This window comes from Talpa europaea (genome assembly GCF_964194135.1).
Source record: "Talpa europaea genome assembly, chromosome: 11".
NCBI classification, from domain to species: Eukaryota; Metazoa; Chordata; class Mammalia; order Eulipotyphla; family Talpidae; genus Talpa; species Talpa europaea.
This window is the reverse complement of record NC_140078.1, coordinates 17,374,600-17,398,547: the sequence shown is the minus strand read 5'-3', so window position 1 is coordinate 17,398,547 and position 23,948 is coordinate 17,374,600. Positions and strand designations below refer to the sequence as shown.

Below are 23,948 nucleotides of genomic sequence, written 5' to 3'. Positions count from 1 at the left end.
AGCCCAGCCAGCTTATCAGCCAAGAACCGATCAGCCCCAGACTCACATGGAAGAGGAATATTTAACCTGCTGAGTTTTGGGGGGCTGTACCCTAACTTATTGTGATCTCAGGCAAGGCACTTGGCTTCTCTGAGCCTGTTTCCACAACTGTAAAATAGGAGCAATGACGGCATCAGCCAGGAGCCAGAGAGGGTGCATGGAATGAGCAGGGAGGCAGCGCACCACCAATGCCTACTGCCCACCCAGGGCACACTCCTAGTTCCCCATTTAGTCTGAGGGCATGTCCCTCATTCTCTCTTCCTCCTCCTCCTTCTGACTCCCCAGTGCTACCCAGCTGGGGCAGTGGACATAATAGGCTCTTGACCCAGACTTATACAATAACAAAATCTGGATGACTTTCAGACAGGGGTGATCCCTTGCTTCCCTTTTACAGCTTGGAAAACTGAGGTCTAGAGAGGGGCAGGGATTGTTCCAGCTCCACAGAGACTCAGCCAGGGTGAGGCTGGATCCCGCCTTTGGCCGGCGTGGGGTGGGGAGACCATCTCTGACATAGGTGCACAGAGGGGACACCCACCTCCATCCTCTTGCTCACTGTGTTCCAGTCGCTCTAGCTTCCTGTGGTTCCCCATGACAACCCCAGGGCCTTTGCACTTGCTATCTCTTTAAGTGGGTTTATGCTTCCCACAGTTCCATGGCTGCCTTCTTACCTTATTAATCCTCAACTTAAGTATCACTTCTTCAGAGAGGCTTCCCCTCATCACCCTAGGTTGGACTCTCTGTAATCTTTATCTCTACCTCCTGTTTTTCTTTTTCATTTGTAATATATTGACATGCTAATTCAGTTTTTCAAAAATTGTTTTAAAAACTTGCTTTTGGCCAGTCTCTCCCTGTAGCCTGCAAAGCTCTTTGGGCATCTGTCTTGTTTCTTCCCCACCCCATGGCCCTATCAGGCCTTGGCCAGGCAGGTAGGTCCTCAATACATGGTTGCTATATGAATGAATGAATGAATGAATGAATTTAGGACTAACAAATGCATAAATGAGTGTGCCAGGCTTGGATGTGCTCATCACATTGACCTCTACGACTTCCCTGTGAGCTATACCTAGCTTTTCCACTATGCAGGTCCATAAAGGAAGGCTAAGAGAGGTCTCACAGCAGCGGGCAAGAAAGCGGCAGATGTTAAAGGCCAGGAGACCTCCCTGCCCTCAGAACACCAAGAACCTCTGCTGTGCCATCTCACTTGAATCCAACACAAGGAACACATCTGTGCTGGATGTGCCCTGGACCAGGCCTCATTCTCAAAAGATGCTGATGCTGGTGTTGCCAGGGTAACACCCTTAGCTTTTTTTTTTTTTTTTTAGAGGCATGTTTTATTTGTTTGTTTGTTTGTTTGTTTTTGTTTATACATGCACTGGGTACAGTCAGAAGCGCGGGAGGGTGAGAGAATTCACCAGAGCCAGAGCAGGGAGCAGAGCAGGCAGCAGGACCGAAGTACACTGCTGAGGGGAGCAGCGGGCGGCAGGAGAGGTCTGCGCGCCATGTGGGACCCTCCTCTGGTGGCCGGGGAGCAGCGGGCGGCAGGAGAGGTCTGCGCGCCATGTGGGACCCTCCTCTGGTGGCCGGGGAGCAGCCGGGGATCGAACCGGTGCCGCAGAGGCCGCGGGCAGCTTCGCAACCCAGCGCTCAACCACTGCGCCACCAGGAAGGCCCACACCCTTAGCTTTTGAAGCATCTTTAAAAGGGAGAAATGAATGACCACAGAGACAGGGAGGGGAGGAAAATCTGGAAATGGTGGTCAAAGCCCCAGCTACTGAGACAAACTATCCTGCAGCTGCCTTCCCTGCCCCCAGCTTCCTGTAAAGGGCCGTCTTCCACCACAGCCATGGGTGTGCACAGTGGACTCTCCTCTGGTGAGGACATCATCTTTCTGGGAGCACGCAGATTCCTCAGGAACATTGTATCCTGCCCATCTGCCTCCATCGGGGCCTACCAGGTGCCATTGGGAAAGACTGGTCTTGAGAGCTTTCCAGAAAGTTCTTTCAGATCTAGGCAGGCAGAAGGGACACCATCACACCAGCATTTTTATGTTAGATGCCAAAATATCTCCAGACAGCTCTGGACTAGGGAGGCAGCTCATAAATACAAGTGCAGTGGAGGTGGTGGTTGGCAATGCTGCCTTGGATCAAACCCTTTACTTTTCTGAGTTTTAATTTCTTTATCAGTAAAATGGGGAGAATGCTGATCTGAGGCAGGAAGAAGTGATAGATTCTGCATAGAAACCTGCAGGTGCAGATTTCCAGAAGCCAGTTCCTGCATCCTGTGGTCCCCAGGAGATCCAGCTAGGGCCGAGGCAGTGCAAAAATAAAAGCTGTGGATGCAAAGTTAAGGTGCTTAACTTATCTGGTCCAGGAGAAGGAATGGTGACAAGTGTTAGGGGCAGATTTCCTCTCCCCATTCATTCACCTCTTTGAGAACTAACATTTATTAGGTACCTGCTTCATGCCAGGCTGTGGTAAGAAGTTTACGTACACGGTCTTGTCCCCTCTTCACTGCAATCCAGTGAGGAGAAGTATCATGAATCCATTTCACAGATAAGACAACTGAAACCTCAAGTCCGAGGTGAAGCATGTCTGCCCATCCCCAAGACCCTGCCCCTGGCACCACACGGTGCATGGTAGATGCTAAAGAAAGGCCCACTGAGCAATGCTGTGGAAGGTCATGGAAGCCCTCAGAACATCGACATGCCCCCATGTAATTTTCTCCCTGCTTGAAATGCCACCATTAGCCACCACCTTTGCTTCCAGGAGATCAGCATTAATCCACGCTTTTGTCAGGGCATTAGCTGGAGTGGGATGCAGGGGCTGCAGCAAAGTCAAGTGGGAAGAAGGGGTTCCATTTTCACCATTCCGGGCTCAGGTGGGGCAAAACTTTCTGAAGACAGGAGCACATCTCCGTGGTAGGGCAGGTGGATCCTGGCCTGCATGTTGGCTGATGATGACTTGGCTGTGGTGGTCTCCTCAGGGCTGAGGCAGGTGACAGGGTGGCTAAGGTTCATCTCTCACCCTGTCCTCTGCAAGAGGCTCACAAGAAGCCTTTGGTCTCCCAAGCCTAGGCAAAGGCCCAGTGCCCCCCCAACCTCCAACCTGCTCCCAGCTGCAGCATCACTGTTGGATGAGGCAGGAGGATAAGTTGGGTTTCTGGCTTGGAGGCAGAGAGGATCTAGACCAGGGATGGATGTCCTGCCCACGGCAGAGCAGACAGTCCCTAGAAGGCCCTGAATGTGAGTTGGGGTTACATGGAGCACTTGGGGCAGCCCCAGGCAGAAACTTGTCTTCCTAGGACCAAAGGAACATTGGAGGACCCGGCCCATAGCACAGAGGGGAAACTGAGTCCTAGACCCTCTTCAGGCATGTGTGTCTACTTTAACCAAAGTTTCCTTCCAGTTGTTTTTAGAGGGTAAGACTGTCACTGGGGCCTTTTTAGTCAAAACGGTGAGTACAGCTGGAAGGGGGGTGGTGGGTCTTGGCGTACCTCCTCATGATATATGAGCACCAGCTTTTTCCATGGGCATCCACAGTCCCCAGAGATGCTCTGGGACAAACAAGACCCATTTTCAAACATGTACATTTGGAGAAAGCTCCCACTTTAGCCCCCTTCACAGGCAGTCACGAGGCACATGACCACATTAAAGGCTCTGACAAGTCCCACGCTAAGAATGCCTGCTCATATGGATTTAACCTGGTGTTACCTCTCTTACTCGACCAGAGGTACTTTTCAAGGGGAGCCCTCTCCATTATCTGGAAGCCCTGGGAGATCAGATCTGAGCTCTAGACATGGAGGCCCCAGAGTGTTGGGCAGTGTGTGGTGGAAATAATTATTCCCACTGTGGGGTGGATGCAACCTCGTTGGCCTTGAACAGAAAGTTCAAGGACGTCCAAGGTTGAGAAAACTTGGAGCAAGAGACAACCCTTTTACCCACCCTGCTATAGAATCTGGGTCAGTATCTGAACAGTTGCCAGTTTGGAAATACCTTCCCACCTGCCAGACATTCTACTGCTAGTCACGAATTCCTTTGAGGAGCCAAGATAAGTCTGTTCTCAGCACATTCAGGATGTTGCAACTCTCAAGCTGGTAGGGGCTCCCTGCAGGAGACCAGATGGAAGAGGAGTCTTGCAGAGGCAGGAACCCCCAAATGCCCTCTATTTCACCACTTGAGGGGACTAGGGAAGCAGCCAACTCTCCTTGACTCCTGGGGCGAAGAGGGCTGGCCCAGAGCCCTGGGTGTCCAGGACAAGGCCACGGCACTGTGTCCAGCATGTGGGTCCAGGTTATTCCGGCTCCTGTGGGTCCAGCCTCTGGCACTGCTGCTCCTCAGATGCCCACGGGCCGCACCATCATGCGGGTGGCGCGCAGCGAGTAGCTGGGGCCCTGGAAATAGTGCCAGCGGATGCCGTTGAGCTTGCGCACATGGTGCCGGGCCGGGTAGTAGATGCCGTTGAGGTTTGAGAGGCCGCAGGCGTCAAACCACCACCCTGGTGGAGGGGGGGGAAGGGAAGAGATTCTGGGGAGTAGGGGCCCAGCCCTGGGTGAGGGCAGCCCCCTAGCTCAAAGACTAATCAGGACTATGATCGCCTCCAGGAGTGGGCTTGAGGGTGGGGCAGTCTCCCACGCCCTCTGGTCAGCCTGGGGCCTCTGGAGGCAGCACTGGGCTCCCGCCACCCCTCCTAGCCCTCTGCTCCTCACTTCTCCCCAACATCCTGGTCCCGATCTCCCCCAACCCCTCTGCCTCCCCAGTTCCATCCATCAGCCTTGGTTACAGTCTCACTTGCTGAGACTTTGTCCTCACTCTGCCTCTGCCTCTTTCTCTGATGGTCTCGGGGCTGATGTCGCTCTCTCGCAAATTGTGCTTATTTCTCTGATAGTCCGTGTCTCTGGCTGCCCCGTCTTTCTGGGTGTCTCTATCTCATGTACTGTGTCCATCGTCCTTCTGTGGCCTACATCTCTGCCTCTGTCCTCATGTCCTGCTATAGCCATCTCCATTTGCCCCTGATAGGTCCCTCCTATCTTTGTGCCTCCACTCTGTCTCTGACCCACCTCACCCCCCAGTTTCTGATCTCTGTACTCCCCAAAGGCCACTGCTTGAGCCAAAAGTGGTGGGGAACTGCCCTTGTGTCCCTCTGCGCAAGTCTGGACCTGCTTGGGGAACTCTTGGGCCTGGACTGGGACTGATGGGGCACTGTGCCTTCCTTGTGCCACCCCGGAGAGCCCACCCTCAGAAAACTGGTGGTGCCAGGTTTAGGAGGAAGTGTGACCATGGGGGCAGAGGGTATCGATGGGGCATAGGCAGGCCAGCCTGAGGGTAGGTGACACCCTGACCTGTGTCCACTTCCTGACAGCACCCTGTTGCACAGGACTTGGGTGGGAGGGAGAGGGGGAAGCCTGCAGCATGTGGGCTTCACCCCTTCTGCACCTACCTCCAGACAGCATCTGGGCACACTTGCAGAGGCAGTTGTCATTGTCCGCGTCACGGGTGCTGAAGTTGGTGCCCTGCAGGACCAGGCTGCTCTGGCGTCCTGCTGAGCCACTGTACCCACTCAGAGAAAGCCTAGAGGCCATCCGGAAGGGGTAATGCGAGAGGGGATCAGAGTCAGCATGGAGCTGATTGAGAAGGGGCCTTCCAGGAGGTGTTGTCCAAGGCTGGGTCTTCCCTCCGATTGCCCTGGGAGGGAGAGCCCTGCCCTGGGGTGCCTAGGCTGCCCCCCGACTCCTGGATAGTCCTCCCTGCCTGCTGCCTCCCAGGAACAGATTACCCACTGTGTGCTGGGCCTTCCTCATCTCATGGATCTGAGTCTTGGATGGGATTGAACATGATAATGATAATAATAATGAGGATAATAGCTAACTTTTTTTTGACCATCTAGTATGTGCCAGGCACTGGTCAAAGTGTTTTACATGGATTAACTAATTTAATCCTCCCAACACCCTATTATTCCCATTTTCCAGATGGGAAATGGAGATCCCAAGGTCTCAGAAGGGAGGAGATGACTGCCAGATCCCAGCCTAGTGTGGCCTGATGTGGCAGGATGTGGCCTGATGTGGCAGGATGTGGCCGGAGCAGAGCAGTGTGGGCGCATGGGAAATGCTCAGCTTAGTGCAAGCTGTTATTCCTGTTCCCAGCTCTGGGCACATGGCTGGCACCGTAGAGCCTGGCTGGAGTCTGTGTTGGGTGATTGTAGCAGGAGAGGGGACTTACTGGAAATTGAGGGGCCAGTGGGGCTGGTTTAGGAGCAATTAAGTTCCAATGGGCAAAGGTAAGTGGGGCCTAGATGTGGCTGGGGCAGCTCATGGAGCACTAGTTCCCCCAGGGCAGGGCCTGGACCTGTGGGGCCTGGGCATGTGGCCTGGTCAGTTCCTGCATCTCCCACCATGGGCTCCTTCTCTTGTGGTGAGGCAGGGGCATGGCCTGCAGGGTCCAAATAGCTATGGCCAGCCATGAAGCCTTAGCCGTGCCCTTGAACATGTGACCCTGGGCTGTCATGCTGAGTGTTGCAAACCCACCCCACTCCACCCCTAGCCCCCCATCCTTCACCAAAAGGTCCATTTGACCAGGGGTTCCCAAGGGTGGGATAGGCAGGCTGCCCTTCCCCCACTCCTGGCTAATCTTGATGGCCACAGTGGGCTCCCCTTGAAGTCTCAGTGATATCCGTTCAAGGCCAGATTAGGGGCCAGGGCTGAGGTTTGGTGTCACAGTCTGGGATGGGACAAAGCTGATTCGATCTCATGGGGTTACTCCTGCAACACTGGTCCCTCCACTGCCCCCAAATCCTCAGCTCAGGTTCTGCCTCTTTTCCCCACCCCTCTCTGTGAGGCAGAATGGGGATCTGTGACTTCTATGCAGTGCTGAAGTCATGCACCAGGAAACCCACTTGTCTCACTGTTCAGATGCACATTGAATATGTTTATGGCTCAGGCCTGCGGAACCCAAACACACAAGTCTCTGGAGATTTTCAAGTTAGGCAGACAAGGTGTTTTCCATGTGTCTGTGCATCTGTGTGTGAGTCTGTATGTATGTAGTTGTGAGCATTTGGACAAGAGTCTTTGTGCCTGTGTGTGTGCTTGAGTTCATGCTGGAATATCTATTGTGAGTCTAGGTGTGTGCTCTAGGTGTGTGAATTTTATTATAACCAGATACTTCTGATATTTTTTCCTCAAAAAAAAATAGTATATCTTGGACTTAGAGCCACAGATATTGTTGCTCAAGAGTTGGGTGAAGTAGATGAGGCTGAACTGCCACGTGAGTAGGGGAGACTTGAGAGGCTCCCCCAGCTTCCTGTTATGTGTTTACCTTGTGCCAGGCCCGGGTACAGGAACAGCAAGAAACAAGGCAGTTCTGGAGCCTGCTCACACGCAGGCCAGCCGCACGCGAAGGGCTGCCTTGGGGACAGCGATTACACAGTCATGCACAACATAACTATGCTTTGGCATGGCGGCTGCATAAGTAATGGTGGCCTCCGAATTCCTATTGCCTAGTGATTTCATCACCATTGTGAGGCTGTGGGTTTTACGTCAGCAGTGGCTGCCTACATCTCTGACATTTGCTCAACAATGAAATTGCCCAAGGACACATTTTTTCTGAGCGTGTCCCCATTGTTAAGTGACACATGACTGCTATTTACTGGGTGCTCAGTAGGTGTGGGCTGTGCTCATGCTTTGAGTGCAGCATCTCATTTGAGCTTCCTAACACTGCGAATGAGGCAGGGGCCCCTGTAGCACCCATTTTACTGGTGAGAAGGTGGAGGGACTTGCTCGGGGTCACTCAGGGAGAGGTGGGTGGGTCAGGATATGAGCCTTGATGTTGGTGGTCAGTGGCTTAAATAGGACTCAGCAGGGTGTTGTGGCCATTCACGGGTCAGCTTGAGAAGGGGGCTATCCAGCTCAGCCCTAGCAGGACTCAGCCCAGGCAATATTTCATTCAGCTTTGGACCTTGCATTTTAAGGAGGAATATTATCAGATTGGGGTGGGTCCCATAAGGAGATGTCAGAACAACCTAACTGGAGGAACCACAGGCATTTAATAAGGTATTTCATAGAAGATTTAAGGCTTTTCACCTTGGAGTGTTGTGAAAAGCTCCCAGAGATAGAATTAGGCAGACAGTGCTAGGGACAGAATGACAACAGAGATTCCTTGTGGGGAAGAGACCACCCCATCATTGGATGCAACCAGCATGCCTGGAGGATTGTGTCTGTGAGAGGATCATAGCATGTGACATGTGAAATCCTTTACACCATGTGTTTTGGTAGCAGGGAGAGCTGAGTTTAAATCCAGGATCTACCTAACTTGTAACTTTGGGCAGGGGTTTTAAGCTCTGTTGCCCCAGTTTCCATATTACTAAAGTAGGTAGAGCTATCCTCACCTTGGAGTGTCATGGGGAGAATTAAATGGAGTAATGTGCCTGGAACATAGTAGGTGCTCAATAAATGCTCATGCTCATGCTGAGAGATTTGGATGATTTTACAATACACTCATATTTAAGAACAGAGGGAAAGAGAAACCAGAACCTTGGCTCACCCAGGTTCAGAAAGTGAGCTGGGGCAGAACCAGAACAAGCCCAGGCCCCCAATTACCAGCCCAGAGACCTTTCCACCTCAGCTTCCCTGCCCCCTAGCATATAATAGACTGGGAAAGTCACCTCCCCCTTCTGGGTTTCTGTCAAATGACTGACTCTGGGTGACTGACCTTGGAAGGCCCCTTCTCCCTCCCAGATGGCAGCGTCAGCAACATTCTCTCTACCCCACCCAGTGTGGGGATGTGCTGAGTGCTAACCAGCCGCCTCCAGGTCCCATGACGTATGCTCAAATGGGGGACAGATGGTAGCAACAGGAGACGCCCAGGGACTGACCCTTGCTGCAGACTCTACAACCACTATCCCGGGGCCCCCAGCCCGCCCATCAGCCTGGGCCCCAAACCCACCTGTATAACTGCCCCTCGCTGCCCAGCTGGAAGTGCTCATACTGGGCGTAGGCCTCGTTGCCTTCCCAGTCTTGCAGCTCCACGCGCAGAGAGTAGGCTGCCCTGCTGGTGAGCTGGTGTACCACCTCATTGCCCAGCCAGTGCTCCCCAGCCGGGTCGCCGAAGCCCTATGGGGCGGGGAGAGTGGGAGTGGGCTGCTTGCCGAGGAGGGAGGCTATGCCCCTACTGAGGAACTGGACCGGGTCAGGCTCCAGGATCACTTATCCAAACCTCTTTGCCTAACAATCAAATCCATAAAGTGCAGTGTGGGCAGGCCTGGGGGTGGGACACTCCCTCTTCTAGAACAAAAAGACTAAGACTTTTGTGAATGTAAATGCCTGTTAAAAATAATTGAAATCAGGGCTTCCCTGGTGGTGCAAGGGTTTAAGTCACAGCACTATGAAGCTATCCACAGCCACTGCAGCATGGCATGAGTTTGATCCCCGGCCGGCCAGGCAGCTAACCCACATGGCGCAGCAGACCTCTCCTGTCTCTCCCTCTGCTCCCCTCAGCAGTGTGTTTCAATAGACCCACCTGTTCTGATCCTTACTATGTCTCTGGTGAATCCTCTCACCCCCTGCACCTCTGGCCTGTACCCCAGTTCTTGTATGCATAAATAAATCTTTAAAAGATAATTGAAATCATATTTCCATGAAATTCAAGAGCTGTTAAAACTAATCTGTGGTGACAGAAGTCAGGATAGTGACTACCCCAGTGAGAATTGATCAGGAGGGCGCACAAGGAGGGCCTCCGGGTGCTGGGACTTTGTTATATCTAGTTCTGAATGGTAGTCACATGGGTGAATACTTATGTAAAAATTGACTAAATCTTACACTTAAGATTTGTGCACTTATTTGCATGCATGTTAAACCTCAACAAAAACTTCCAAAATGTAGTCAGCTGCATAAATGGTAGAGCACACTCTGCTTAGTGAAATGAGAGCCACTATGAAATTTCAGCAATATAGGAATAGAAAGCTAAGGTCCTTGGTTGCCATTAGTATCCCACGGTTACAAGAAACCGGTGCCTTCTGTCAGAACAGCAATTCAGCACCAAGGACAGGGGCACACCTAGGCCCCACTCCCCATTTTAGATGGCATGTGCCCGACTATCCTGTCAGCTAATATTCAGCATTCTCCTGTGTACTTGTGTATTCCTGCACTGAGCACCCTATTTCTCTTTAAATGACTGCTTAAAACCCAATGGGTTCAAAAACTTGTTTTAATTTTAATTTGATATTATTTTTAAGTATTTATCAAATGAACAGGAAGCAGACATAAAGAATAACATTGTATTTTCCTGCAGGTATACTTTCTATGTCTTTTGTTTTTGAAAACTTCATGAGCTTTTACATCAATTTGCCAAAAATCCTTTATTCAAAATTTGCTTTAAAAAATGGGAAGAAGGGCCTCCCCGGTGGCGCAGTGGTTGAGCGCTGGGTTGCGAGGCTGCCCGCGGCCTCTGTGGCGCTGGTTCAATCCCTGGCTGCTTCCCGGCCACTGGAGGAGGGTCCCGCATGGCGCGCAGACCTCTCCTGCTGCCGGCTGCTCCCCTCAGCACTGTACTTTGGTCCTTCTGCCTGTTCTGCTCCCCGCTCTGGCTCTGGTGATTTCTCTCACCCTCCCGCGCTTCTGACTGTACCCAGTGCTTGTATAAATAAATAAATAAAAATAAAAATCTTAAAAAAAAATGGGAAGAAAATCAGGCACTGTTTCTCATTCTTGTAAAATGCACATGGCCTTTGAGTAGCAATTCCATATTAACAAATTTCTTCTACAGATGGGGTCACATATGTGCAAAGATAAGGAAATTCATTTAAGCAATGCAGACAGGGATAGGCAGGGTAGATTCTTTTCTATTCCCTTATTGATATTCTTAAAATATTTTAAGCAATATATATATATATATTCTGTTCTAAAAATAACAAATAAAGTTAAAATTTAATTTTCAGGCTATATATCAGAACTTGCAAGAAAAAAAAAAAAGACAAAACAGGTTCAACTTTAGGTGATGGAGTCCCTTTTTTATTCCCTTTTTGATATTCTTTAAATATTTTAAGCTATATATATATATATTCTGTTCTAAAAATTAAAACAAAAAAATTAAAATTTAATTTTCAGGCTATATATCAGAACTTGCAAAAAAAAAAAAAAAAAAAGACAAAACAGGTTCAACTTTAGGTGATGGAGTCCCCGAAAGTGAATATGCACAGGGCCAACCCGTGGAAGGGGTTTGGTTTTAGGTGGGCTTATTTTTATTTTGGGGGGAGGAGGGTTAAGGTCAAACCAGTCCCCTGTTCACATTCCATTTCCTGCCCCAGGTTTCTGAGCTGAAAACCCCGGCATCGGGCAACAATGTTACCTGCTGGTAATCCTTCCAGTTCCGCTGAAAATTTACACTGCCATTCTCACGGCGCTGGATGAGGGTCCACCCACCTCCATTGGCCTCCATGTCACAGAAAACCTGGAGGAGATTGGGGGAGGGGAGTATTGGAAGACTTGGAGGCAGCCAGAAGCTAGGTCTGGGCTGGCCCAAGTGTGATTTGTGAGTGTGGTAAGCCTGGTGGTTAAGGATCAGAGAGATACATGTTCACATTCCCACCCATTGTCATCATTTTTCTCAAGTAGGGGGCAAGTGAAGCTCTCTTAGGGCCTTCCTTTCCTCATTTGCAAAAACGGATATTAACACTTTAACCTCGTTATGCTTAAGTGTCTCTCCTAGAAACAGGAATTGTGAGTATTAAATGAGAGGAATCATCTAAAGAACAGAGCCTGCTACATACTCAGAACTCAGTACATAGAGGCTTTTCATTCACTGTAACTGCAAGGTTGCTGTAGGATCAAATATCCATAGATTTACAGTGCTTGGCACACAACATAGACTCAGGAAATGGTATTATGTTTAGTGGACAAATGTGTTCCAAACACCTGCTATGTGCTGAAGGCACTGGGATGCCACCATGGAGAAGATAGGAAAGGTTCTTCCTTTCAAAGAACTAACCATTTACCACAATCACATCTTTCAGTGTAATTTTTAGTTTCCCTGCCAGGGCAATACATGTTCAGTGTTCAACAAGGACAAACTTGGTCTCTGGCCTTGCACTAAATGGATAAGAGGCAAATCAGAGCTAAACTGACCCCCAGAACTGGCATGGTCTGAAGAAGGGTGTGATAGGGCGGGCAGGTTGTGATTGTGAGCACTTGGGTAATTACAAGGAAAGCCCCAGAGAAGGACCCTTAGAATGGGTGCACTGGAAGAAAACCTTGGATGATGACACGTCTGCCAGGGAGACACCAGTGGGTATGGCATTGCCAGGGACTTTGGCTGTAGGAATAGAGGCTCTGAGATGATAAAGGTCTGCTCAGAGAGAGAAGACAGTGGTATCTGGTGGGGGTGGCAGAGAGGGCAGGAAGGGCAACTGAAGCCTAGAGAGCAGGATGGATTTGGCCAAGTCAAGTCAGTTAAAAGGACAGCTGAGGTTTGAGTGCAGATCTATTGCATCCAAAGCCAGTTTCCCTCTCTATGAGGGTTTTTGAATGTCAGCCATTCACAGCTGCCTGAGTGCCTGTGTTTACTTAATTTCATATAGAACATTCACTTAAAAAATGATGTCCTTGGGCCTCCCTGGTGGCGCAAGGGGTTAAGCACCGCACTATGAAGCAATCCGCAGCCTCTGCAGCATGAATTCCATCCCCCACGGGCCAGCGAGCAACCCACATGGTGAGGCAGACCTCTCCTGTCTCACCCTCTGCTCCCCTCAGCAGTGTATTTCAGTAGGTCTGCCTGTTCTGTTCCCCACTCTGTCTCTGGTGAATCCTCTCACCCCCGCACCTCTGGCCTGTACCCCAGCTCTTGTATACATAAAGAAAGAAAGAAAGAAAAGAAAGGAAAGAAAAAGAAAAGGGAATTATGAAGTGGGAAGATTGGCCAGTTATTCCCCAGACTCTGCCACATCAGGGCCTGACTGCCCAAAACTCCCTTTTGATGCCCATACTTTCCCTTGAACCCCTCCCCATCTGGTGTCTGGACCTCAAAGCTCAGGGCAACCTTGGGAGCCATTCCTTGAAGGTGGTGGGATCTCTACCAGCCTGGTCCCTAATTTCCCACGTGGAGCAGAGCCCCCACAGCTGCCTTCGACAGGACTACATGTATACTAGAATAAACTTCCTTGCATGAAGTCCCTGGAAGCTCAGGGTTTATCTGTTATGTCAGTTAGCATTACCTCAACCAGCACAGAACTATTTCCTACCATTCCAGCTCAAAGCTTTCTGGAGAAGATGCAGAGGAAAAGCACTTCCAACTTTCTGCTTTAACCCCATCATCTGATCCCTGACGGGTGGGGGGGGGGGCTCCAGAAGGGAGGACCATCCCATCTTCTGTGGTATCTCAGATGCGGGACCAGGCCCGAAGCTGATGGAGGTGGGTCTGTCTGAGAGGCCCCTGGCTCCCTCCCCAGGAAACCCCCTGACCTTCCTGGGCTCGGTCATATTGGCCACATGGATGATGTAGACACCACTGGCATTGGCCCCGATGCGCTGGATTTCTGCACAGTCCTGGAACACCTGGTCAGCTGTCCTCACGGAAGCTGCAATGGGACAAAGCAAAAACAATTGGAAGTGAGCTAAGAGAGGGAAGGGGCCAGGTCCTGCTGTGGGCCAGGTCCTGGAGTGGAGGTGCTGGGGACAGGGAGCTGAATCAGACCTGGGAAGGTTTCCTAGAGGAGGTGGCAGAGATCTGGAACATGGAATAGGATCAGAAGTCACTCAGCTGGAGAAGGGGAGGGTGTTCCGGCAGAGAGAACAGCATATACAAAGGGTCCAAGGTAGGAGCCATCTGGGGTATGCAAGAAAGGGGTGCAGTGAGGGGAAATGACTGTTCCTGCGGCCCACACCACAGGGGCAGAGCTCAGGCCAGAGAGCTCTGGCTTTTGATGACTTGAGAAGAGTGGGGCAGGGCTGGCAGGATGGGGTCACCAAGGAGGGAGCAATGAGGCTGGATTTCAGTGGGGTGAGACTTCCTGTTTTGGTCCCACCCTTCAATCTGGACCCTGGGTCCTGGATCTGGACTTCTGTTGGAAGGAGGCCCCTTGTTCCCATTGGAACCTGTGCACAAACTCCAGGGTCAGAGTCTCCACAGTCCCTGGTCCCTGGGGAACTGCTGTCCAGCCAGGCGAGGGTGGAGTGGTAAGGGGGTAGGGGTGGAGGGGCTGGGTTGGGAGATGCTGGACTGGGAAGCAGCAGGAACAACCCAACTTACCCTGTGCGTGAGGGCAGAGCTGGGAGCTGGCCTCAGATGCCAGCCACCCTTTCAAGACTCCCTAGTTAACACCAGTAGTGATAACAACTATAATAAACAGCAAAAGTGAAAAAACCACCACATATTGTAGTGTTTCTTAGCCAGGTACTACAAGGGGCAATTGGGGGCCGGGAAAATATTTTCTGGAGGGATTAGAGTTAGGATGGACTCTCACAGTTTGGTCCCGATCTGCCCTGCCCTCCCTTCTCCCTGAAACTATACCAGCTTCATCCCCTTTAACCCTAAGCACTGAGTTCAGTCCCTTTGTGTGCATGACTATCTGTGCAAGAGCTCTCCGAGATAGGCACTATGATTATTCCCATTTTATAGGCGAGGAAAATTGAGGCTCTGAGACATTAAATGACTTGGGCAGGTCCCAGGGAAGCAGCCAGAGCGTGGACCCTGGTGCATCCGCTGCAGAGCCAGCGCCCTTCTTCCTGCTCCCCTCCCTGGGGGTTTCCGAGCCAGAGCAGACCCAGCTAGCAGACCTTACAATGAGCGCCTCCGCTGATACTGTTCCTGGGTCAGGATTTTCCTAGCCATGACCCCCTCCATCCAACCACGTGTGCCCTCTGAGTTCTCCCCACTTGACCAGCCTCTACCTGCCCAGGACAAAGTCATACAGAGAGGGTGCAGGCTGCCTGCTAGGAGGCCTGGTTCCTGTGCCTCCTCTGTCCACACCTCTGTTCTACACCTGGTGACTAATCTAGTTTTTCCACCAAGGTGGGGGCGAACTCTCTAGTGCCTTCCCTGGGGACAGTGGGGCAGGAGGACCTAGTGGTTGGGCAAAGGGTGCCCAAGGTGAGGGACCTCCCACCCAGACAGATGCTCAGATATTTTGGCCACAGCTGGAGACTGGGTTAGCGGTGAGGAGAGGCATGGAGCCCAGGCCCCATTCCTTGGACTGAGCTACAAGACACCCACATGAGGGATTCATTTCGGCAGCCTCCTGCCAGCACTCTGCACAAGCCGGCGATGGGTCAGGTCACCACATCTCCTGGCTTGGAAGGTCTCTCCCTGTCCCGCCAGCGGCTTCCTTGGGGCCTCAAGCCCCTACCCAGGAGGGCTGCCTTCGATGGAACCTCTGCCCCCCAAATCACTGCCAGCCACAGTGCCTGGAACTCATCACTATTGCTTGATTCCTTGTGCCCCAAAGGCTTTCCCACTCCCCCATGGAGAACCAGCACCGGTGGGAATGCTCCCCCTGACCTTTCTCGCTCATCAAATCAGTCTCCATCTCCGGGTTCCCATCAGGCTTCCTAAAACCTTGTCTCACCCTATTCAAAATCCTCCCATGCTCCCCTCCACGCTGCCCTCAGGTTAAAGTCCCTCCTCCTTAGCAGATTTTTGGCCTTTCATGGTTGGGAAATCTCAGGAACACAGCTAGCAGAGCACCTGGCACAGAGGCATCGCTACATCTTGCTCTTCCTCTCCTTCCCTCAGAGACCCGCAGACAGGGTGCTCAGCATTTTTGCAAGAGAAGGGGCCGTGGCGATATTGCTCGCTGCTGTGTCCCCAGCATCCTGCACTGGGGCTGGCACACAGTGGGTGTATTTGTTGACTGAGTGATTGGAACTGAAACCCAGGATGCCTTGGCCACCCGGAGGGGCCCCACCAGGAGTCAGCAAGGGCTGGGGAGCTGGCCTAGGCATTGTTCTCCTTTCTCAGAAACCAGGGCCAGAGATGCCTCCTCACCTCTGCTGGGTTCTCTTGGGCTTAGAAGCAGGCTTCTTGGGGCTCATTGGGTCCAAACTTTCTGTTCTTTAGATTGGGAAACTGATTCCACAGCGGGTGGGGCAAGCCTAAGCAAGTGGGAATGGAGGCTAGATCCTGGAGCCCAAATGTGCCAGTTTGGGTTGATGGTGTCTTTGTTATTACCACCATCATCACCTCCATTAAATAGATGGGAAAACTGAGGTCAAGTGAAGGACAAGGTCATGCCAAGGTCAGGGGTAAAAGTTATAAAGTCAGGGGTGAAAAGAGTCTGGGTTGGTTCCTCTGAGAACTTTTGCTGTGGACACCGTCATTTTTGTGGTTTGTCCTTCTTTCTATCTCACACGTGAAGGAGCCTTTCCCTAGGTGGCTTCCAGGCCCCAGCGTCAACTCGGAGGGAAAGTGGGGTCTCCCTCCCCTCACTTGCCCTCCTCCCACACCCAAGCGCACCCGCTTGCTCACCAGGGCCCTGGGCCATGACGCGCACCAGGCGCTGCACGGATTCCAGCAGCTGGCGCTGCTGGCGCTGCAGGAGGCTGGAGTTGCTGCTGGCAGCGCGCAGGCTGCGCTCGAGGCCGGCGAGGGCGCCGCTCTGGCGGCCCAGGAGGCGCCGCAGCCGCTCCTTCTCGCCGCGGAGGCTGGTCAGCTCCGCTTGCTGCTGCGTCTCCAGGGCGAGCACCCGAGTCTCCAGCGCGCTGAGGGGTGGGGACGCACGGAGGTGAGGACGCACAGGGGTGAGCCCCGTGTCTCCACCATGCATTCACTCTCGTGCGCTTTCTTATGGGTCCCGGGGTGATCGCGGTCAAGAGAGGTAGAAACCTGCCCGGGGTTACAGTCTGAGGCTCTGTGCCCACCGATGGAATTGGGGAGACGGGGGAAAAAGACTCGCCTTGGGTAAGGATGATTGGGGTCCAGTAGAGGAAGAAAATGGGGATGCGAAGGACATGCGGCAACCAGGAGGCCATTATCAAATCCCAAGCATGCTTGCCCTTTGAGCTGTCCACACGCAGGAGGTAACCCCCAGGGAGGTGGGCAAGAATGCCCATTAGGAGACTGAGCATAATGGGGGGGGGGAGGGGAAGTCAGCCTAAATGCTCAGCCAAGATTGCCTGAGTCTGTTCTGTTTTGATGTCCCTGAAAATGTTCTGGAGCCACAGAGAGGAAGAAGGCGGTGTGCATTTGCACAGAATTGGTAAGATGCCCAGGACTTGGCGTGGAACAACCCTGGCACATCAGGGCCTCTAGTCTAACTCCACTGGTCAGAAGAGAAAAAAGAAAGAGAAGAAAAGTATTAATGTCCATATAGAAGGACACCGGTGAGCTCACAGGAAAGCTGTGGAAAGAAAGGAGGAGGACACAGTGGTGTCTGTGCTTGTAGGGAAAGTGAAGGGAAATCCACTACGTGCTGTTACTTCAAAGGCAGGATTTGAGTGGATGGAGATGGCAGGAGAAAGAGGGGGCAGGTGGAGGGACCAAATTCTCTTTCATTCCGTGTAGATCACTGTCGTCTGATGATATAACACACAGGAGGCATTTGGTAACGGGTTTAAAAAAAAGAAGAATTTAAAAAAGAAAGATGCTTTTGACTCAGCACTTCTGATTTGGTCATTTTAGCCTACAGATTTGCTCACAGGTGTGTGCCATGAGATCTCGGAATATTATCGGTGGCATCACTGGCTGGAGTGTGAGAGACTGGAAACCACCTCACTGCCTGCTCCCTGGGGACTGGGGGGTGTAACTAGAGGGACAGCCACGCAGCCAGACTTCATATAGTTGGAGAAAAGAATAGTCAAGTGTGTCATGCAATTATAGAACCTTTTTCAGGGTAACTGAAAAAAACACAACCGAGGTGTAGAAGAGATGGAATGCTGCATTTGCGTTTTAAGAAAGCAAAAAGGGGCCTATACTTTCACGTTTGTTTGCACATCCGTGAGAAACCCTGGAGTATAAGTTATAGGATATCAGCTCCTCAAGGACATGGATTTTTGTCTGTTCATTTCTGTAACTCCAGTATTTACAATTACGTCTAACACATGGTAAGAGCTCAAAAAGTAAACGTTGCTTGAATGAATGTAAGAACACACAAGAAGTATGGAGCAGCAGTCTCTCTGCTGGGTGGCTGAGGGGGCGGGGTGGCAGGGAAACATTTTCCTGTATCTGAGGTTGTGCTGGCCCATTCTCCAGAGTAAAAAAAGAGGCCAGCCAGGGCAGAAGGAATTTCCCCTGGGTCCCCAAATATGGCACAGGCAGAGAGAATTTGGGCACACCTGGATTCTGGAGCCCTAGCTGTCTGTCTGGGCCCAGAACCTATTCATGACATACTCCATCTTCACTGGTTTCTAGGCATCTGCTGCCAATTTAGAGTGATTGACAGTGTCCCAGTCCTCGCTCTCCCACACCTTGGGGTGGGAGGACAGAATGAGTAGTGGGCACACTATCATTAACCGTGCACAGACGAGAGGGAGCTGGCCTGTCCTGGGGCCTTATCAGGACCCAGCAGGTGTAAAATAGCATTGCGCCCATACACAGGCTGCTAGTGGCTGCGTGGGCATTGCCTCTCCAGCTCCCTGACCTAGGCAGTTTTTTTCCTCTGCTCAGCTGGAAACTAAGATAAATCAGCCTCAGACATCCGGGGTTTTTTTGGCCTTATCTGCTCCCCATGACTCTTTTTTTCCTTTGTAATTTAAAGGGTGTTCCCTGCATGCATGTTTGCTTATAAATGCAGAGACTCTGCTAGGATAGACAAGAAACTGGGAACTATGGTTGCTTCTGGGGAGGGGAATTGTTGGGTGACATCAGATTTATTAATTTTAAATAAGTAAATCAATTAAAATGTACAGGGTAAATTGTAAGTACTTTGTAGCTCAATAAAACTTTAAACATTTCTAAAATACATAAAGGAAGGAAGGGAGGGAAGGAGGGAGAGAGAAAAGGAAGAAAAAGGAAAAAGAGAAAGAATCAGGGTGTTCTGAGTACAAGGAAAATGCTTGTCCCTGCACCACCCAGTTCAGAGTAGCCAGGCTGTGACTCCTTGGCCCTCAGCCCAGCCCCAGCGTTCACCTTCTCTCCTGGCTTCCAGTGCAAGGCCCTAGATTCAAGCCAATTAGTTTTCTTGAGATAGGTGTTTCAATACAAGGTTTCTCGAGTGTCTCTGGCTGAAGAGACTGTAGAAGAGTTGGAATAATAACAGAAACCGGTGCCTAACATATCAGTGGCCCAATGCAATAAATATCTTTCTGTCCCTCAAGACTCAATCACATCACTTATTCAGCATATGGATGACTTACTATGTCCTAATTATATTGAAGTCACTTTTTGTTGACTGGCCTGACCTGCCCCAGCCTTAGTACTAGTCCACATCCCCGAAATGATCCCTCACTTCAGTCCTAACCCAGGCCCTTAGATCTGGCCCCAGCCCGGTCCTGGCTCTGGTACTGACCCTGGGCCCCAAGCCCACTTGGAACCCAGCCTGGCCCTGGCCCCCAGACCCAGCCCTCACCCAGCCTGGTGCCAGGGTGCCAGTGCCCACCTGTTGCGGCCCTGCAGCTGGTGGAGCTCATGGCCCTGCAGGAGCAGCTGCTTCTCCAGCTTGTTGGTGGACAGTGAGGTCTCCAGCAGCTGGATCTCCATCCTTGATGTCTGGTTTAGAACCTGCCCCAGCAAGCAGGAGGAGGTGGGGGTTAAGCATGCCCTGCACATAACCTGCCCAGCAGCAACCCCCTACTCAAAGGCATTGTCATTCCAGAAACTTGCTGACCTATTTCCTCCCTCCCAGTGGTTGGTTACTGTGGTCATTGTTTCATTCATTCATTCATTCATTCATTCATTCATTCATTCATTCATTGGTCTTCATTGAGTTTAGGATCTGCTTCTTAAATTTCTTCACTCTTGTCACTGCACATGGCGTTTCTTTTCTTCCTGCTGATCAGGCCCCAGGAAGAGTCATCCTTGACCTGCATATCCAGTCCATCAGCAAGTCCTGCCAACTCCACCTTCCAAATGGGTGCCTGTACCCACCCCTACCCCTATGGTATAGTCTCTGCTCAGCAGCATTTTAAATGTCGCCCTTCTTTTCAAAATCTTCCTGTGCTGCCCACAGGACACTGCAAAAACCCCAGGCCTCTCCATGGCCCACAAGTCCTGCTGATTCAGTATGGCCCCATCATCCCTCTAACCCTTTGCTGCCACCATCTCCTTAGGTCACCTCAGTTGCACTGGCTCCTGCATGTTCCTGGAGCTTGCCAGCACAGCCCCACCTGCGGGTCTTTGCACACGCTGTGGTTCCTGTCTGGGACACTGTCCCCGGGGCCCTGGCTCCATTCCTACCTTCTCAGTGTGCCTTCCTGGCCTCACTGTCGAAACTTGCAACTCATTCCCTGCTGCCACTCCCAGCACATACTCCTCATTGCTCCAGTATAACGTCCACGCTGCTTCTCCTTAGCACTCTCACCAGCTCACACACACACACGTGTTATTTATACTAGTTGTTTTCTTGGTGTTTATTAGAAAGGACGCTCTATGCCCATTTTATCTACAGCTATAAACGTCAAACAGCACCTGTCATGTAATGGGGATTCAACAAAACCCGGGCCTCGTGTCATTCATCTCTTCATCCATTCATTTACTCACCTGTTCCCCCCACCCTCTTTTCTGCTCCCAGTGCCTCTTCTCTCAGACAGAATATTTTATTATCCATTTTCTCTAGTGTACAGTAAGTCCCCTGAGGGCGGGGGCAAATGTGCTGCTGCCCCCTCATTCCAGGGCCCAGCACATCCCTGGACACTAGAGTCACAGGCAGAAGAGCCAAATCTAGTGCCTTCCCTCAGGGGGCTCGTGGCCTGGTGGGAGGGTTTTGCAACAGCATCATGGTGGGGGCCTCAGGGGTTCCAGCCCCAGAGGAGGCCCTAAACTCAGCCAGGGACAAAGGTCAAGGCAAGACAACCTGGGCTGTGAGCCAGCCTTACTGGCCACCCTCTGCCCCCAAAGAGGCTCCACCTCCAGTGCCACCCGCTCACCCCTGGGTACCTGAGCCTCCACATCAGTCAGCTTTCGGGTCTGGGCGGTGGTCTGGTTCAAGAGGCTGGTGCCCAGCTCCAGCATGGTGGCTGTCTGGTTCTGGACCATGTCCTGCTGGGCCTGGGTCAGCTCTGACTTCAAGTTCATCTGGATGTATCTTTCTAGCTGTGGGGAGACCAAGGGCTGGGGTCATGGGTAGGGTCTAGAAGAAAGCTCCTGTCTTCTCCACGTGTGTTCAGGGAAGGACACGGAGCAAACAGGGGAGGCCTCCCTATATGCCAGGCCACCATTACTTCTCACCTGGACTTTTCCAGAAGTTTTCTCCCTGGCCTCTCTTGTCCCCTACATGGTCTACACAGTCCATCCTCCACTCGCCAGCCAAAGGGATCCTGTTAAACTTAAGTCAAATTATATTCGTCCTCTGCTCTAAACCCTCCCTGGGTTTTCATCACATTCAGAAGAAATGCCAAAATCCTCCCCGTGACTGTAGCCTGCTCCATGACCTAGCCTTTTGCCACCACCTGATTTCCTTCCTATTTTTTTCTCCTTCATCCCACCCCAGAAACCTGGCCTGTATGACACCTCTCCAACAGAGAGAACATGTGGCTACCCCAGGGCCTTTGCACATGCTGTTTCCTCTGCCTGGAGCTCACCCCCTCCCCCATTCCCATCTGCATGGCTCACTTGCTACAGTCATTTCATGTTTCTTTCTAGTACTTATCACACTCTGACTTTATAGTGCTTATTTGTCTACTGTCAGTTTGATATAAATCAGGGACTTGGTCTTATTCACCACTTCATATCTAGCGCAATGCTTAGTGAACACTGGGTGCTCAATCAGTATATGGTCAATGAATCGATGGAAAGAGGGGAGTGGTAAGGGTCAGAGCATAGCCCCCAATGTCATGCCCATCACCCAACTTCCTAGGGCTAAGCCACTCAGCAGATGGGGGGGCCCTATCTTCCTTCATACAATCTTGCAGATCCCTCTGCCAAAGTGAACTTTCTGCTTTATGGTTCTCTCTATTTGCCAAACAGGGCTGAACCAGCCAGCTTCCAAGGGCACTCCCAGCTCTGATCCAATATGCTAACGTTCATTTCTTTGACAGGGCTGCTTTCTTTCCCAAGATCAGGAGAGCTGGTTTGGCTTGAGGCCAGGATCGAGTTGCAAAGGTGAACAGTGTGTTCTCAGGGCTCAGTGCCCATGGGCAGAGTGCTGGTGCCCCTCCTCCACTCCCTCTTCATTCTGGCCTTGCGCCACCTTCCCTACCCCTGGCCCTGGTTCCTTCTCACCCTCGTGCTCAGTCTTCCTGGAGGTCCAACAGGGCAGCTCCCAGGGTTCCTGGGAAGACTGATGCTCTCCAGGGGAGGTGGTGACCTTGGCAGGGGGGCCAGGCTCCAGCTGCTTCCTCCTTGTGTCTCTTCCCTCTTCCATTTCCACTGTCTGCTCCCATCCCTCTTTCCTTCCGCCCCTCCAAGTGCTTGTGAAGGAGCACACTCCATTGTAGTGCAATGTCAAATCCTGAAGGGGGCGTACATGGGCAGGACTGGGAGTGATTCTAGGCCTGGTGTGCTCCCGGTGTGCTCTCCAAGTGTGCTCCTTGGATCAATATCATCTGGGAACTTATAGGAAATGCAAATTTCTGGGTCCCACCCCAGATACCACCCCACCCCTAGAATAACGAACTCAGCAGTGTTGCCCAGCCCTGCAGGTGAACTTGAAGCTTCCTCCAATGTGAGAACATGGCGCAGAGGTCCCAAAGGGACCTGAGGGAAACAAGCACGTCCAGGTTTCTTAAGACCTTGGTGCCCTTGGCCCTGTCCCTCCTCCTTGCATTGTCCATTCCCCGACTCTCAGTCCCCTGTTGCACACACGTACTGTCTTTTAATAAAGACTGTCTTCTAAAAATTAGAGAACAATGTCCTTGATTCCTGCAGCCCCTTCCAGCAGCAGTTCCAAATTTTTTGCTCCCCTCAACAACAAATGAACAATTTTCTCAACTCCATACTTACCCTTATCTTTAAAAATATTATATTCTTACAGTTTATGTCACACTTACAATAAAGAATAATGTAATGAAATCTGTGTGTTTTACCAAGTTCAAAAAAATATGTAACCTGAGTCCTGTGCACCCCCAGGTCTGCTTCCCTAGCTCTTGGGAACCCCTCTGTACTTGAAACTGCCTCCTTGTCATCCTCCTTGAATTCAAGGGAGACATCTGTGTTATCATCTTCTCCAACTCAGCAGCCTTCAACCCAGAGAGCAACCTCCTTTTTCTGGAATCATCTCTCAGATGCACTTTCTCCTAGTTTTCCATGTACCCCTTGTACCTTCTGGCCACCCCCTCTCTGATGCCTCATCTTTCTGTACACGATCTCCTGAGGTTCAGGGTCCTTAATGTGGGACCCTTTAAGAACCCACAAAGTTCTGTGAAAAGAATTCAGGGATAATAAATTTGTGTAAGAAAAAAATTTACATCTTTTGTTCATGAACCCGTAATAAAAATTTGGCATTTCCTTCAATTATGAGCCCAGGCCACAAACCGGAGCACTATTAGTTAACCCTGCAACTTCATTAGGATAGAAATAAAAAAAAATATTTTCGTGTCACAACATAGTTACAGTGTCTTCAAATGCTATTTTTACTTAAGATTTTAGAATAATGGATACTCAAACTCACCACTGGGTAACACTACAATTATAGTGCAGATTTAACTTTTAGTATTTTGATTTGATTGTGATATTATTAGGTATTCCTATGCTTATATTTTATGCCTTTAAAAATATTATTCTGACAGGAGGATCCATAAGCTTCACCCAGCTGCTTCCGCCTCCAGATACCAAAGGGCTGAGGCCCCAAATGCATCAGAACCCCGTGGCAGGCGTTAGAGTTGGTCGTGGGGCTCCCACATCC

The 23,948-nt window shown here is 51.1% G+C and overlaps 1 protein-coding gene across 1 annotated transcript in view; it reads right to left on the bottom strand.

Annotated features, from left to right (window-relative positions):
• Positions 1 to 4,259: 4,259 nt before the first annotated feature.
• The window catches only part of ANGPT4 (angiopoietin 4), a gene marked incomplete at its 5' end in the record, with an annotated part of 31,490 nt that continues 11,801 nt past the window's right edge, over positions 4,260 to 23,948 (bottom strand). The window contains 8 exons of the mRNA XM_084248350.1: positions 4,260 to 4,532; positions 5,475 to 5,605; positions 8,972 to 9,138; positions 11,372 to 11,473; positions 13,480 to 13,595; positions 16,481 to 16,713; positions 19,548 to 19,669; positions 21,044 to 21,199. Of these exons, the coding sequence (XP_084104476.1) occupies positions 4,372 to 4,532; positions 5,475 to 5,605; positions 8,972 to 9,138; positions 11,372 to 11,473; positions 13,480 to 13,595; positions 16,481 to 16,713; positions 19,548 to 19,669; positions 21,044 to 21,199 (1,188 nt within the window). The 3' untranslated portion in view covers positions 4,260 to 4,371. The remainder of the gene's footprint in view (positions 4,533 to 5,474; positions 5,606 to 8,971; positions 9,139 to 11,371; positions 11,474 to 13,479; positions 13,596 to 16,480; positions 16,714 to 19,547; positions 19,670 to 21,043; positions 21,200 to 23,948) is intronic.